The 17,391-nt window shown below is 36.9% G+C and overlaps 1 protein-coding gene and 2 long non-coding RNA genes across 3 annotated transcripts; 1 reads left to right on the top strand and 2 right to left on the bottom strand.

Moving 5' to 3' along the window:
• Positions 1-3,441: 3,441 nt before the first annotated feature.
• Positions 3,442-4,905, top strand: LOC113329725. The gene has a single exon (XM_026576565.1). The coding sequence runs from the start codon at positions 3,442-3,444 to the stop codon at positions 4,903-4,905; it is 1,464 nt and encodes a 487-aa protein (XP_026432350.1).
• A 6,694-nt stretch (positions 4,906-11,599) lies between these two features.
• LOC113330259 lies at positions 11,600-12,096 on the bottom strand. Its single transcript, XR_003350134.1, has 2 exons — positions 12,045-12,096; positions 11,600-11,810 (listed from the first exon to the last, which is right to left on the bottom strand). It is a non-coding gene; the product is annotated as an uncharacterized LOC113330259 (long non-coding RNA).
• A 448-nt stretch (positions 12,097-12,544) lies between these two features.
• Positions 12,545-17,165, bottom strand: LOC113330258. Its single transcript, XR_003350133.1, has 5 exons — positions 17,072-17,165; positions 16,905-16,985; positions 16,241-16,309; positions 16,054-16,128; positions 12,545-12,572 (listed from the first exon to the last, which is right to left on the bottom strand). It is a non-coding gene; the product is annotated as an uncharacterized LOC113330258 (long non-coding RNA).
• Between the last annotated feature and the right edge of the window lie 226 nt (positions 17,166-17,391).

The following is a 17,391-nucleotide window of genomic DNA, read 5'->3' as shown; positions in this document are numbered from 1 at the left end:
ACCAGAATCGGTTAAAGTTAATGCTCACATAAATCGATTCTGGTATGGAAGAGATTCCCAGTTTTCTACATGTTATTTTTTGTTAGAATCAGATTACATGTGAATGTCACATAAATCGATTATATAGCATTTGAAGGGGGAAAAGGCGCAATTTTTTTTGTGTGATTTTTAACTTGGAATCCATTTTTATGAGCACTTGTATGGACCGATTCTTTCAGTGCGGTGTCGAGAATCGGTCTATATGTGTGTATCTTGACTTCCGTTTCTAAAAATCGGTTTATGTGGTAAGCAATAAAAAACGATTCTTAGAGCAACTGCAGCGTTGAGTTACTATATTCTCAAATTCTCAAGCCATATATGGATTTTTTGTCTTAGAAATTTGGTGTGTGACGTAGTGGGAGACCGATCAACGTACTTAATACCACCGTTTCAAGAGAAACGAAATCAATGAATCCGTCCAACTCAAAAGCATTTTACAATAGCGTGTGGTTACAATGCAATTTATAATTTCTTCTTCTATACCACGGGGTTTAAAAAACCGTTTGTCCATTAAACGTTTTCTATAATTACTTTTAACCAAACTACATCTTAAACTGCGTCTTAGTCTAGATGGTTTTTATAAACGCGTTCAGTTATAAGCGTGGTTTATAACTACGTTTTTATTAGATGGTTATCAAATAAGTTTCAGCAAACATTATTAATAGCAACATTCAGTGGAGAAGGAGTTATAAAATGAGTCTAGTAGTTGAGAAGGAGTTATAAAATGAGTCTAGTATAAACGCTTTTAATTGAAACGTTTGTTCGAATGTGATTTTAAATTACGTCCAAGATTGACGCAATTATTAAATGCGTCCAAGCCTAAACGCTATTATAATATACGTTTATGAAAACGATTTCTTAAATAACATTTGATCCACGCGCTATCTTAGAGAACGTTTTACTATCTTAGAGAACGTTTTACTAATGAACGTAAACTTCAATACCTTTTTGAAGTCCCACGCAAATTATATTAACGTCTATGGACCACGCATTTTATAACTGTGGGAAGCTGTATATGAGATTTTCCAAAAAAAAGTTTTCATATATAGACACCGCGTTTGAGAATATGGAAATATGAGACTTATAGAAGCTAGGAGTGTGCCTGCTTTTGTTGCCATATATGGCTTATAGCAGCAACACTAAAGTTGCTCTTAGTAACCATTTTTTTTCGGTTAGTATACTCGATCATAGAATGAGTTTGAAATCATACTCATTCTAAAGCCGAGTTATGTACACTTGATTTCAGTTCGAGTATAAATTTTATACTGGAAATGAAAATAATTTTATACTCGAATTTGAAATGCATATGATTTTATATCTAATTTGAAAATGCGTATCAATTTATACTCGAATTGAAAATGAGTATAACTTCATTCTCGATCTACAACTGAGTGTGAAATCATACTCATTCTTAACTCGAGTATGAATTTAAATTATGTTTGTTGTTTTTCAACACCAGCAAATAATCTGTCGATGTGAAGGTTCATATCGACAGATTTGGGTAAAAGAAAAATTTATTTTTATGTTTTTGTTTTTGAAGCTACAACCGGTCTATGTACTTATATGTTGACCGATTCTGGCATGTCCCTGTTGGTGGGTACCATCGTGTTAAAGGGTGCCTTTAGTATTAGTTAGTAGTTGTGATCCATGTGTGTCGCACATGCCTTCATGTTGTGCCATATTTAGTAGAGAGTCTGTAATCCCGTTTCATAATCGAACATAATTTGTTTATTTTTTCCCCTCAATTGAGGTTTATCTCTCAGTTCTACAGAGTAGATCCTGTGGTTCTGATTTTGATTTTTCTTTTGTAGTGTAGATCACTACAGATTTTAGGTTTTCTCCGTGAATTAAGATATCAACCTAGAGTTGGTCTGTGAGAGCATGAACATCCAACGATTCTGGGATGATGTTTTTCCTTAAAAAATCAATGTTTTTTCATGTTATGATGATGAATTAAGATTAATTAATTTCAAGATTAAACATCAATTAATCACCCGACTTAACATTAATTAATCAAAAATAAATTAGGCATGAAGTAAAATACTACCTCCGTCGCACTATTAAGTGATCCATTTACTTTTGGATTTTGTTTCACTATTAAGTGACCTATATCACTAAATAAGGAGTTATTTCTAAAATTATCCTTTTAATTGATTATAAGAAATATAAGAAATATGCATAATTTGATAGGGATGTTTATATTCGTTACGTAGGTGTTTTAAAATGCTTTTCAATGGTATAGAGTTAATGAACATCGGAGGTGTACTTTGAGAGATAAATCATTTCAAAATTTCATTAATTATTATTCATAAGGGTATAATTATAAAAAATACTAAAACATCTCTTTTCCATTGTTTATCTTAAAAATTGTGTAAACTTCAACTAGATCATTTAATAATAGGAGGGAGGGAGTAGTGGCTAAAAAGTTTTCATTTTACTTCAAAATATCTTATTTTTTATCTTGTAATGGTAGGCTTAAAATAATTGGCCTCAAACTAGGAAGACTAGTAATTGGCCCCAAGTAATTTCACCAGACTCGAAAATGCTTCCCATCTCCCATATTTATCCACCCCAATACGTGTCACCTAGGCATTGGCTCAATTCCTTTAAATGGACCCCCCTGTTATCTCTCTTGAAGCATTTAGGAAAAATCCAAAGGCTTAAAATCATGCCACCTAATGGGGGATGATAATGGTGTATGATAGTGGGGGATGAGTAGCACTGTCGCAAAAGACTCGACCTCATATACGGAAGTCAACAATACTATCATTGTAGGTTGTGTTTGCAGGTTAAGAGGTTGAAATGTCCAAAAATGCCACAGTGGCATGCTCTGTAAATAAGACCAAACCCCAAGAAAGTCCCTCTTTTCCATAATTCAAAAATCATCTCCTTTCATCTTCCTCCTAGATCTGACTGCTACTTTCAGACACACACAGTTAATGAAGTTCAAGAAGAAGAAGAAGATCTAACACTCACTACTTTCACTTCATCAATTTCACAGAAATGAAGAGAGGGGGAGAAAAAAACAGTATTTTTGGGCTAAAAAATCCACCCATGAAGATTGAATCTTCATCTTCATCAAAGAAGAAAAAGAAACCCAATCTCAGAAACCCATTAACAGACATTAATTCCTCATCGTCTTCTTCTACTGCTAGTTCTGTTTCAATTGAAGCTTCATCAAGAGGTTGTTTAGGTTTTTTCTTATCAAATCCTTCAAAACCCCAACTAAAAAACCCTAAATCAGTACCAATTTCGAACCCCAGATTAAAGAAAATTCAAGAGAAATCGGTGATTAATAAAGGGGTTAGGGGGAATTTTAATCAGAAATTTGGGTGCAAAACTTCGAGCTTAAAATCACAATCGGGTTTGAAGAAGAAGAAGAAGAAATTGGATTCTGAGGCAATGGGGGTTGATAAAGGTGAGATTTTTGACCAAAATTTATTTAATTTCAGTAAATTAGGGTTAGATGAAACCATAAATGTTACTCCTTTGAATAAATTTCAGTCTGTGTTAGATATGGAAATTGAAAAAAATTCAGTAGAGAAAACATTAGAAAGAACTCCAGTAACTATAACACCACCAATTCAAGCTTCGGTTTCGCCGGAGCTTCAGCATGGAGCTTCTTCCATGGTTGGTGGTTCCACTACAGGGTCTTGTTATGCTGCTGGTCATGTTTTATCAGGTGTACCTGATAAAAGGAAATGTAGGCCTAGAGGGATTCTTACAGTAGGTGAAGAACTGGGGTTTGAGAGTTTTCAGTTGTCTAGTGATGACAATGTGTCAAGTTCGGGGAAGGGTCGTAGAGTGTCATTGGTTCCGACGCCTAGTGGAGTGTCGATGCGGTGGTTGTTGTCGCCTTGCAAAGAGGAAGAAGATAAAATGGACAATTGTTCGCCGAATGCCTCAGCTGAATTTAGAAGGAGAATGGGTCCAACGCCATTTCAATCACTTTCTTCGCCGTCTTCAGATGTTTGTTTGAAAAGTAATGGTAGTAGTAAAACTAGTTCTCTTGTTAAGATGGATTCGTCGATTTCACCAATTGAATTGTCTAAGTTTGAAGGTTCTAGTGATGTTTCTCCGTCGATTTTTCAAGTTCGACCTGATGTTGAGCATCATTTGGTTTCTTGTTTCTCACCGTCTTCGTTTGCTGATACTACTACTATTACACCTAGTAAAAGAGTAGAAGAGAGTTCACCATTGTCTGTAGACTCTTTGGATAGTCACAATGCAATTTGCACTCCGGAATCTGATTCAAGCTCGGAGAGACGGAGATTTTCCTGGATGCAGAATGTTGTGGATCACCGTGAGTCTCGGTTTGAATTTGATCCATTGGCAGATGTTTTCCGAACGAAAAGTTTGTCTCCTAGTGGTAGGAGAACGAGTTGGGATCCAGCCGATGTTTTACCACTCCCTGGGTTGAATTTTAAGCTTCATGATACTATGATGGATCCAATATTAGGTGTCTCAAGTTCCAGTTTCAGAGATTCAGTTGACTCCCAATTGAGAGTATCATGGAGAGAAGGACTAGTTAGTCGGATATTCGATATGGATGAGTTGGATTCTTATAGATGGTTATCAGATGAAGCGGAGGAAGTTAGTCTTTCTGGGAATAAACAGTTCAGTTCTGCAGATTTGGATTGTGAAGTTGATATGAGTCTTGAATCTCTTGATGGCGAGTTAGTTAACATTACTAAATCACCTGAATTTCTCTCTGAAGAACCTGAAATTATCGGGAAAATCAAGCTCAACTCTCCTCAGAAACCCAGATCTTGTGCAGAGTCAATGAGCACGGAGGGAGGAGGATTAATCGCTTCAGGGGATTCAGATTGGACTCAATGTTACAAAAACCGTTTGTTTCAAGGATAGGTTCATTTCTTCTTTTTCTTTTTATTTTCTCTTCGTTTCTGTAACATTAGTTTAAATTACATCGATTTCAAACACTGAGGTCTAGAATAGACAATTGTGAATTATGTTTGTTAAAGTATCATCTATTCGTGCATGTTGTAATATTCAATTAGTCTAGTTTGATGTTCAAACTAGAACTGATATAATTTATATGTAAGGTTCAATTACTCTTACAGTTTACTCTGTCTGTTCTTGCGTCTCCTATGATTATGTGAATTGTCACCTTTTTTGTAGTTTGAGTTGAAACAATAGACAGAACGAGATCCTGTATGGCTGTTTTGGGTATGATTGCAGAGTTCAGAAGTGCAGCGCTTCATACAGGTTTGAATCCTTAGAACACCTTTCAATTATGAGCATGTTCGTCTTTTCTTTTCTTTATTTCACATCTTTCTCCATTTTTAATGAAGTAGGATATCCTGAAATCCTTAGAACACCTTTCAATAACTCATTTCTCCAACATATCCATGGAATTCTGCACAAAATTCTCAAGAAAATTGAAGTGAAAATGCATATAATTATGAATGTGTTTGTTGATGATCATCTAACCATAACAATTCAATGAAAGAAGAAAAATGATTAGATGACTATCAACAAAACATAATCATAGATGCAAAATGAAAATTGACACAGATTTTTCATCTTGTAAGAGTTGAGTTATAGAAAGTAAATAGGATTAGGTTTGCTTGTAAGGAATTTCTTACGTAACATATAGTACAGCATATTCCATAAGAATAAACCTCTTATCCAAAACTTTCTTGATTGCTGTAAGTGAAACTTTGCATCTACTTGGTACCTCCTACAGTAAATGAGATGCTACATAGATAGAGACTGATTGAATTCGACTTAGGTTGTTTCTCAGTTCCTTATGTCTCTCTCATAGTGGACCCACACAGTAAAGACAGTGTGACGAATATAATTTTTTACTGTTACTGTTTTTCTGGAAGAAGAACACTAGATGTCTAATTAATCAATCTTATTACGTTTTCCCCTGTTACATGATTGTTTTGAAGCCATTCTGAACTGTACTAACTGTAACAGTGATTTTCCAGGCGGGGAAACCGTTACTGTTATATCAGTCATTTTTCAAAATGGATGTTGAATTCCAACAGGCTTCATAGACACAAGTAACAACCCAAAGAATGTAGGACCATAACAATAAACTCCAAAGCGCATCCATTTCAAATAGGTAGACACCGTTAGGTATCTTCATAAACCTACTAGTTTTTCTTGTTTTCTATTCATTTCCAATAGAAAATTGAGTTTTATGTGATGAATGAGGACAAAACTGAAAAAAATTGTCGACAGCATCAAAGACACTAAAATCTATAAACTCAGTAAACTTTCGTTAATTTTGACATTTTCACCAGAGGAGATACCATGGTTAGAATAAGAGTGAAGCGTTTTTCTCTCTGCTTGGCCGTGATTTCGATTGCAATTCAGGTTTGTGTTGGTCAGGGCGATATGAAGCTGAGAAGTGACAAACTATGTAGTCAGTGTTCTAAATGTGAAGCAAAGCAATGCCCTCCTAGTGAATCTTACCTACATATGACAATCTTCGATGATAGACTGATTGCTAGCGCTTTACAATCTGATCATGTTGGTACTGGTGATAGAGGTGTTTATTCAGTTTCTAATGTCATTGGTGGTGTTTCTAGGACTTCCAATTCCTATTATGGATGGAAATCAACCTCCGGTTCAGAATCCGGATACCACAGGTAATTTTACTAACCAGAGATTTCTCCGCGAGGCATAATTCGTATGATTTTGCGTCTGAACTAAGTATGACTTGATCTCCAAACTTTTTGTAGTGCACTTGGAGTTTTCACCACTTGCTATGCAAATACTGTGTTGTCGTTTATTCTTATGTTGAGAAACTTCCACTCTTCACGGAATGAATTGCGATATTAATTCAACTTCTTCATGATATGTTCCAGGTTTAGCAACTACATGGATAAATGTTCAGAAGGTCAGACCTATCTAAGTGTGGACAAGAAAGGAAAAGTAGCAATTCGCTCGTTGCAGGCCCTGGCAAGCCTATCCCAAGCTGACTGGAAATCTGTTAATCCACCATCACATCTAAACCACCGTGAAGTTCGATTCTGTGTCTCTCTTAGTACTGGGAAATGCTTAACAGTACTAGGAGGGAAGAATAAAGTTAAACGAGCTTTAGGCGTAGCTGAATGCAGATTTGATGGTTCCAACGTTAATCAACTGTTTGCATTTCGATTTCACTATCATAAAGCTTTTTGCTGTTGTGGTATCTTCAACAGCTAAATACATTTTACAAATCAAAACCTTCAAAATCTTGATTTATATATGCAGTACTTTTGGTATTTACCAAAGATGATGGCTATGTATAAATAAAATACTAACATTTATATAGTAGCATTGCCATGATGATACCAGAAAAAATATGATGATAGTCACCAATAATCGGATCATCCACCCAATCCAAAACTGAAACAAAACACATGTCATTGGATGATAGCAATTATTGGTACCGTATTATTGTCTTGAGATTGATATCTCCTCAATCCAAAGCTGGCGAATGTAGCAACCATCCCAAACACTCTATAAATTTCGGCACCTCGCCTATATAAGATTCACTGAGTATTTTATCATGTGTTATGTTTCCCGACAAAACCCTTAATATCGGTATGGTATGAAGGATTTGTGTTCACTCGTAGAAGAGTAGCACGATTCTCCAAGTATCAAAGTTAAGACCATTGCGCAAAATGCTCAAACAGAAAGCACACTGCACTCTGTAAATAAGGAATTTTTGTCGCAGCACGAAAAATCCAATCAATTATTGTCGTAACTCACAAACAACTCATTAACCTCACTAATTAGTAAAATTAAGGTTTTTGCACCCAGCGCAGTGTATATTAGGCCCCATTTGTCGAAATTACCCTTAAACAATTAAGCAATTTATCCACCGTGGATTAATAGGTGAAGAGTCCTGCCCAGAATCAAAAAACAAAGAATAACGGAGCCGCGGAGAAGGAGCAACAACAAAGCGTGGCCATGCCACATGCAAGACGGCGCCACTTGGCCACGCCCCATGTTACCTAACCGGCCATACTCCTCTGTCGACCAATCAGGTCGCCTTAAACCTACCACACTTCCATTATTTGTGGCTGGGCCCATACTTGCCGGCGTTATTCCCATCGACCAATCAGGTCGCATTAAACCTGACACGCGCACCAAAAGGGTAGCCACGCCCATGATTGGACGGCTCTCTACTTTCATTGACCAATCGGGTTGCTCTAAACCTGCCACATCTCTAAAAAGGGTGGAAATTATGTCAAGAGGTTACCATACTAAGTTGATTTCCCAAAACCATGCTAATGGCATACCAAACATGCCAAAAAACAAACATGCCAGACGCACATGCCAAACATGTCACCTACCGCATGTTACATACCATAGTTGCTAATTAGGGTTTCGACATTCCAAACCCTGATTTAGGAAAAGTTGTCGCGCCATCTGAGCGAAACAATGTTCCACAGAACGTGGGGGTCAATGGGGCCATTAAAACTGATGTTTCCACACGACGTTTGAGTCCAACACCAACGTGCCAAAAATCCAGTGGCCATGGCTATGCCAGGCGCCTCACGCACCATCGTGCCGCTGGCATGCACGAACTATGCCAACCATGCCGCAACGCCACTGGCATGCGTCAAAGGGGCCACTTTGTCATTATCAGGCGCCAACGGAAGGTAGCCGTAATCAACGGCTACCCTTCCCTATGAGATGCAATCTTAGCCATCCAAGTTTGCCACCAAATTGACAAACTTGTGGCAACTTTTAGGCGACCAGCTGCCTAAATCCAATGGCCAAGGCTACGCCAGGCGCCACTTACACCATCATGCCGCTGACATGCACAAACTATCCAGCCATTCCACCGTGCCACTGGCATGCACGAACTATACCAGCCATGATGCAACGCCGCTGGCATGCACAAAAACGCCACTGCGCAATTATCAGGCGCCAACAAAAGGTATCCATAATCAACGGTTACCCTTCCTCATGAGATGCAATCTCAACCATCAAAGTTCTCCACCGATCCGGGAGGCTTGTGGCAAGTTCCAGGCGACCATCCAAGGCGAGCCTACTAGCACCACATGATACTTACCTGCGGCAAGCCTCTTGATTTTAACTTGCCACACATAGCAAAGCGCTACATGTTTTCCACGAAAACACTCGAGACATCAAACATGTCACAAACTGGGGGATACTCATCAAGGTATTGGTCTGGCGGTTTACAGCGTGCTGCGTGCAATACTCCCGTTACAAGAAAGTGTCATAAAACCGGGCGGTTAGTAATGGCAAGAAGTAATGGTGTAAACGGATCTTTCATTATGGAAATATAAATTCCTGGCGTTACACATTACTCCACTCTTCCACCACTCAATTGTTTCCACTTCCTACGAGACCAGGTACGTTTTATTACGACTTGTATAAATAGGTCTCACATATTTCCACCAAACGACAAATTTTGGTCAGAGAACAATACAGTATCCATAAATCACCTGAAATCACCTGGTAGCTTTCCATTCTGCTAGCCAGTTCTATTTTCTCATACAAGTCGTAAACAACCACACCTTCAGAACCAAGTATTCTGGTCTCAACACTTTCTTCGCTTCCCTCCCTAATGCCAACCCTTCTCCTTCGCTTTGTGACCGAAGCAAACCTGGAACGACCATTTCTTGGTTTAGGTCAGGGTTGTACAGATTGATCTCTCGAATCAACTATTCTGGTCTCAACACTTTCTTCGCTTCCCTCCCTAAGGTCAACCCTTCTCCTTCACTTTGTGACCGAAACAAACCTGGAACAGCCATTTCTTGGGTGAATCAAAAAGTACTCCCGTGCAATACATTATTTAGGATCTAGAATCGTTTCTCATCCACGTATAAGAATTTACCAAAACCAGCAAAAATCATTTTCACCCTCAAATACCTATTTACCACCTATATAATTTCTGATATCTCTTAAGTACTACTCATTAACTTTATATTTACATTTGGTGCATGAAACCACCAAAAAAACTAAACACCACTCAATTCTATATAAAAATCAAAATCAATTCTTCTTCTTCTCCCGCCACCGACCAACACCTCTTTACTCCTCTGTCTCCACCAACCCGCCACCACCTTGGATCGCCTCTTTTTTTTATATAGGTGATAATTAAGAAAAAGTAGAATTGAAAAATACATTTATTCCAGAAATTGCAAGATGGGTGGTAAATAAAAAAAACGTGCGTGGTGAATAGGTAAAATCGAAAAAAAACTAAAATGAAAAGTCTGGAATCAGCCCTTGTTAGTTTGGACTCCCGAGCAAACAAGGCCAGGATATGGAAGAATAATTCAGATCTGAAAAATGGCATAGAAAAAGCTACTACCAGTAGGACCAGTGAAGTAGTTGGGAAGAGTATGGAACCCATATATGTCATTATAGCTTTAACAGCCATATTGACCAGGCTGGCCCTTCTATTCATGGTGGGCGGGTGTAAGAAACAAGAAAGCATTGGCAATTTCTTGTTATGTTTGTAGATATTAACTACCGATTATTACTGACGATTTTGGTAGACCTATATGCTATCACTGTTACAAGGCTTCTATTATCTTGTATCCCAATATATTTTTTTTGGTAAAAAAAGAAATTCATTTCATTAAATCATAGAATAAAGATTTTTTTCTAGATTTTCTACAATGTAATTTGGAGAAGTAGTGTACCAAACATTCATAGACTGATTTCTTGCAGTTTTTGCAATTTTATCTGCCATACTATTAGCATCTCGCTTAACATGAGTGCATTTCCAATTGACAAAACTGCTAAGCAAGCTACGACAGTCCTGGATAACACTATTTGTTGTCCAGTTTATTCTCCCTAAAGCACCATTTATTGACTCAATGACATTCAAGTTATCTCCTTCCAGGTGCAAATCTTGGATTCCTTTCTGAAGAGCCCACTTTACAGCTTCTAATGCAGCAATTGCTTCTCCTTGTTCCTCATCTGTTTCCGAGGTCTGCATTCTTTTGGCTTCAATGAATTGACCTGCACCATTTCTCATTATCAGTCCAATTCCAATGGGTTACAATTTATTAACAAAACTGCCTTTATATCCCAATATATATGTTGGGGAATAGTAACAATTATAAATCTGTATTGATTTTATGAATTTGTATCCGAATTGACGTACTTAATTTAATCTGAACTGAATTTAATAAATAGCTTCGAATTTCCTTTATTACCCTTTATTGTTCATTTTGAAACTATAATCGGTCATTTATAGTGGTGGGACCCATATCTTCGTGGTTGTTTTTCAACAGATGCAGTGATGAGAGATAGAGCTGGCAAACGGGCGGGATGGGTCTGGCTTGTGATCAACCCGCGGGTTACGGGTTAATACCAGCCTGAGCTCGCGGGTTGAAATTCTTCACGGGTGGTCATTTATCCTACCCGCGCCCGTCCCGGGTAAAGCTCGCGGGTTCACGGGTGCTCACGGGTGAACTGGTTTTTGTTGAGTTAACTCGCCAGAAACCGATTTTTGGGCTATTTCCGGCCATATTCAGCCCATCTAAAGTTCCTTTCCTACAACCTAAGTACCTAACATTCATCCAATTCATTTTTATATCAATTCAAAAACTCAAAATTACAAAACTAAACTAATTTTGCCTTTAAAGAAACACAGATACTACTATACTAGTCATTAGTAGTTTAGTACTTAAGTACTTTAGTTACAACTTACAGACTTACAGTTCATGAATCATGATGATATTTCCAAGTTTCCAACAATGAAAATAAACATAGTTTCCAACAATGAAAATAAACCTCCGAGACTGTACCATATTAATAACCACTTCCTGCACAAAATATATATTGTGTGGTTAATCAAAAAAGTGTGAACTGTCAAAAAAAACATCTCCAATCTCTTTTCTATGCAAACTGGAGACATTGGTAAGTGATAAATAACTGTCTGTCCAAAAAACATTCTCTTTGAGTTGCTCCAACTATTCAATATGAATCTGTAATTTCAAGAAAAAATAAACCAAGCAAAAAAAAGATTCAAGTCAAAAACATGGAATTTGCATAATTACCCCGCTTTATATTGAAGAAGTACGCATACTAACTAGACGCATAAGAACTTACTTCCTACACATCCTCCACTTCCCCATCCTCCACTGCGTCAGGTTCAAATCCTAATACATCTTCTTCAACAATCACATTGTCCTCATCCATATCTTCTTTTCCTACATGGATAAAAACAACCAATGTTATAGATAAGAATTAGACATTCAATAAATACAATATTACTGATTTTCTTACCAATTCCATATTCCCAATCACGAGTTGTTATTAACGCCTCAGCATTTTCAGGTAATAAGGAACTGCGAAATCGATCAATCACCCTTCCTCCAATGCTAAATGCAGACTCCGATGCGACGGTTGAAATAGGAATTGACAAAATATCCCCTGCCATTCTTGAAAGTACTGGATATTGTTGTTCATGGTTCTTCCAAGTTGAGGATGTCGAGTGAATTTAGACACCTCTGTACGTCGCAAGATCATCTAACTCTGACAAGTCAGTTAACATTACCACCACGTTCCTGTGTTGCAACATATTCCTGCATGAAACAACCTAGAAGTGGGTGAACTATGAATATACGAGTCTTAAAAGTCTTAGAAACAAGCTAACACCATCACATATTATATCCACAGTTGAAAACAAGCTAACGCCATCACATATTACATCCACAGTTGAAAACAAGCTAAATCCAACAATGTAAAGCACTCATGTGACTGCACAGCAAAACAGCTTCATCGTCATAATGTGGCATTAAACTTACATCCTAAGGGATTTCACTGATTAGTAAAACCTACTCATGACCACAAACATGATACATCTTAGTTTAGAGCAGGAGGCAATATCTCTATATTGAGACATTCTATAAAGTGTGGAACACTTCCAATGGGTGGAGTTCCTGACACGAGAACCTAAACGTTCAGCTAATAGCTTGTCGATTCTTAGTATATAATCTAAAGGAAAATCATCTAACAAAGTATGTAATCAAGTTTAACCAAGAGAACATAAGAATCCCCAAAAACGGTGAATCCAAAACTCACATTACCCTAGTTTCACAATAACATGCAACACAATCCAGTAAATCCCAATCAAATGCACATCTAAACTTCAAAGCATTAACAGGTGAAAACAATAGTAACCCCCATGTAAAGAACACACCGACATTTTCACAATAGAAATTTAACCAATGAATTAACACTAAAATAAAATTAGCCCAAAATCTATAGAGAAAACAATTTAGGAAGAGAAATAATTACAGTTCACTAACATGAATTAGAGTTAAGTAAGCTTTAAAATTACCTGAAAAAAGTCACTCCCTTCTTGGACAACAAAATTCCCACCATTTTGAACACCCAAATTTTGAGCTGCACAACTGTTGGAAGCTCTTGAACATGACAGGGTGTAATACTCATTAAAAAGTGCTTTTATATTATTATGGACTTTATTAACTTGACGTTCTAATTCTCTCTCATCAGCATACAACTTGGAGTAAGTAAATTTCACAAAATTCATTTTCGATCTAGGATCTAACACAACTGCCATAGCCAATATAGGACTCAACTCCTTCCAATAACTATCAAATTTTTTTGCATCTCTTTTACCATGTTCCTAATGAATTCAATTACTTCTACTCTCTCTTCTTTAGTAACACCTGAACTTGACAAATTCTTTCAAAATACAGATTGGAAGTAGGATACTTACTACCAGAAAATATCTTTGTGAGTTCATGAAACACCTTGAGAAACTTTGTGACTACTTCAATTTGTTCCCATTCTTCATTAGTTGGACAGTCTTCATAGTCTGAATCCACCAACTTCAAATGAGAGAAAACTGGCTTATACAAGATACAACTATCTAACATAAGATAAGTTGAATTCCACCTGCATAAAACAAACATTCAGTGAGTATCTAAAAAAACATTAATACAATTCTCTAACTTTACAATTTATAACAGAATAAAAGTGGAATCCCACCTTGTCTTTACGTCTTGCCGAATACCTCTTTTCAGTCCAGACATTCCTAAAGTACCAACAATGTCCAAGAACTTTGTTTTCTTACTTGGGACTTTTTAAGGGACTTTACTGTCGCTCGAATCTTAAGCACAGCTGGATCAATCTTCGTAAGTCCTTCTTTTACAATAAGAGCCAAGATGAGCACAACAACGCACATGAAAGTATTTTCCATCATTCAACAAGATCTTCTTTGCAACAAGTCTACTCTTCATAATTCCAGCACAAGCTCCGTTATTTGCAGCATTATCCAAGGTGATGTTGGATACCTTGTCTTCAATTCCCCAATCTTCTATCATTGCAAATAACTTGGAAGAAAGGTGTTCACCTGTTTGAGGAAGTAGAAAGGGGAAAAGTTAACATGAAATTATATTTAAGATAATAAAGAAATAAAATTAAGGGATTTACCTGTATGAGGTGGTGGAAGGGGACAGAAATTCAGAAGCTTCTTTTGCAATATCCAATCTTGATCAACATAGTGCGCAGTTAAGCTTATATATCCAGTAGTTGTTACAGAAGTCCACATGTCTGATGTTAGACATATCCTACCTGTAAGGATAAGCCATACACATTAGCACATCATATTAATGAAACACATATATCCATAAATTCTTTAGGAAAAGGCAATTTTGAATCATACCTGGAGCAAGTTTCAATCTGTTGCGAATAACTTCTTTTTGTGCTTTATGTTTCTTTACCACGTCGGCTTTCCCAGTATTCCTTGATATTGGTTTAAAGTCATCATTCAAATAAGCACATATATCCCTAAATTCTTTCCACTCCACCAAAGCAAATGGAACATTTCTTGCAATGAGTAAAGCTGAAAACAAATCCCGTAATTTCATTTGATCAATCTTGCGTAGACGGGTAGACAACTGGCTATTCTGTGAAGCTGCTAACATCATCTGCCCTACATCCATAGACTGACGTTTAAGGCACTTATGCCTTTTCATGGCTGAGGTTCCACCTCTTTGGCTTTCATATTTATCCTACATTACAAGCCTTGCACACCCCCTTCGTTGTACCATCTTTATACTTAACAAGTTTAAAAAATCCCAAACTTCGGATCTAAGTCTATTTTTCTTTCCACGTGCAACTGGTGTAGGTGCACAACCAACAGTTGGATCCTCATTCACAGAATCTAGCATCTCAGCATCATCATCATCATCTTGACCGTCACCACTCATAACATCGTTGTAATGGTCTGGTTCTGGTAACTCTTGTTCTTGTACACTTGACATCCTGAAATGGATGGAGCCACAAAGAACAAGTCAAAGAGTCATTCGGAAACGTGAAAATTATATAAACAGAAATTGAATAATACATATACATGTACATCCAACAAAACTATTATAGCAATCGGCCAACTAAGATCCCATAACTAACAGCCTTGGTTCTAAGTTCACATGATCAGGAAGATAAACATCACCTAAACTCAGTTTTGGAAACAACCAATTGATCTTCATTATACGGGGGAAAAGATACAACCATCATGATACATTGACCTGACCAACCAAACTTGCAATATTGTTGTTTAATAATAATGTTATAAGAAACATAGTTCAACAAAAATGCATTAACTCTGAGATCTGCAATAATGATGTTCATGCACATGTTTCCAAGAGTTTTCATGATTTACATGGAAGCAAGCACATATCATAAGCATCACCAGTCACCATGTTCACATTCCAACCGTATGCTACACAATTACATTCTCCCTTGATACCAAAAAAATAACTAAGAAATTAACAAGAGAGTTTATCCGAGACGGCCGAATATAAACAGCAGTTACAGCACCTAAACTCGATGTGCTACAACTATGAGCTTTACCATCAACATCCAAACATGATAAAATGTACCGAAACAAATATCATATCCATTTTCCTAGATCCGAACATGATATTAATTGCCAAAAAAAACACAAAACCAAACAGAAATATGTGGATCTCTCTATCTTCTTAAAGAGTACATGAAATTAATAAGAAGATGAATAAACAGGAGGTACAAACAAACCAGTACTAGTGTAGTGTACTTGTAGATTGGTGCTACTTCTCCCGAGGCTGGAAAAAAGAGCAATGGTATTCTTCCCTGCAACCCAAACACACGATCAGATGGTGATTGTGTACAGAAAGAATGAAAATTACCATAAAAGATAAAGAAGTCAAATTTTATTTGATTTAAGTTTACAAAATGTACTTACAGATTTAGGGGACAACCACTTATCCAAACTGCTCAAACCAAAATTTAAAGATTTCACTAGAACTCCAATCTACAAAACAAAAAGGATGCAAGTACAGCAAAACAGCACTGGTTTAAATGTAGAAAAATGCTGGTAATATGAATGATACTTCGAAAAAGATAAACAAGATAAACAAAGAAAGACCTTTTGTATATGATTTCAATCACATCAAGCATGTTAAATCTCAACCAAAATTCAAACTAAACTCATTCAATTTGAAGCTCATACAATTAATATCTCAAATTCACAAGCAAACTCTAAACTGCTCATTCAATTCCAACCCATTACCCATAGTACCATTACTATCATTTCAATTTCACAAGCAAAACTGTTGAATACGAATACAACAAATAAATCATGGAAGTATGGAACTGAACAACATGAGTACATGACCAAATCAAACAGATCTTGTAATATAATCATCAGATTCATCACCAATTACAATCATACAATAAACTAAAACATGTGAAATTCAAAAAAATCTTAATCAAATCAAATTCAAAATCAAACAGAATAACAGATCTACTAAGAACAAGTCAAACTGAAGACTGAACTCAAATCGAATGAAAAAAAAACATCTTACATATTATTAATCGAACAGAAAATCAATTTACTCTTCACGAACCCAGAAAATCAATTCGTTGTTGTATTCCTCCGATCTTCACGAGCCCAGAAAATCAATCCGCTCTTGTATTTCTCTTCAAGACTTCAAGTCTTCAAACAATTTGTTATTCAAGCAGGCTAATCAAAAAATTTATATAAAGAAGAAAACAAATAAGAAAATCTGATTACCTGTCTTTGATCTTTAGATGAATCTAATAATTTTTCTGTCACTTCTGTGAATCTGTGAAGTTTACTCAGGAGAGTAGGAGACTCAGCAGCGCTGCAGCAGAGTCAGGGAAGAAGAAAAAAAGAGGAAGAAAGAAGAGGAAGGCGAGCTAGGGTTTTTTCCTTTTATATGAAGAGGAACGAACATGTTACATGACACGTAACAGATAACTGTGTCATTGTGTGACACGCAGCAGCCTAAGTGGCAGTGGGTGCGGACCGAGCCGGGTTACCCGCGGGTTGCACGGGACGGGACGGGTTAACCCGTTTCTTCACAAGCCACT

This window comes from Papaver somniferum, unplaced genomic scaffold (genome assembly GCF_003573695.1).
Source record: "Papaver somniferum cultivar HN1 unplaced genomic scaffold, ASM357369v1 unplaced-scaffold_117, whole genome shotgun sequence".
NCBI lineage: Eukaryota > Viridiplantae > Streptophyta > Magnoliopsida > Ranunculales > Papaveraceae > Papaver > Papaver somniferum.
The sequence above is the reverse complement of the archived record's forward strand: the minus strand, read 5'-3'. Positions and strand labels throughout refer to the sequence as shown.

Coding starts and splice junctions, on each gene's coding strand:
- LOC113329725 (XM_026576565.1), top strand. CDS start 3,442: ATGGGGGTTGATAAAGGTGAGATTTTTGACCAAAATTTATTTAATTTC.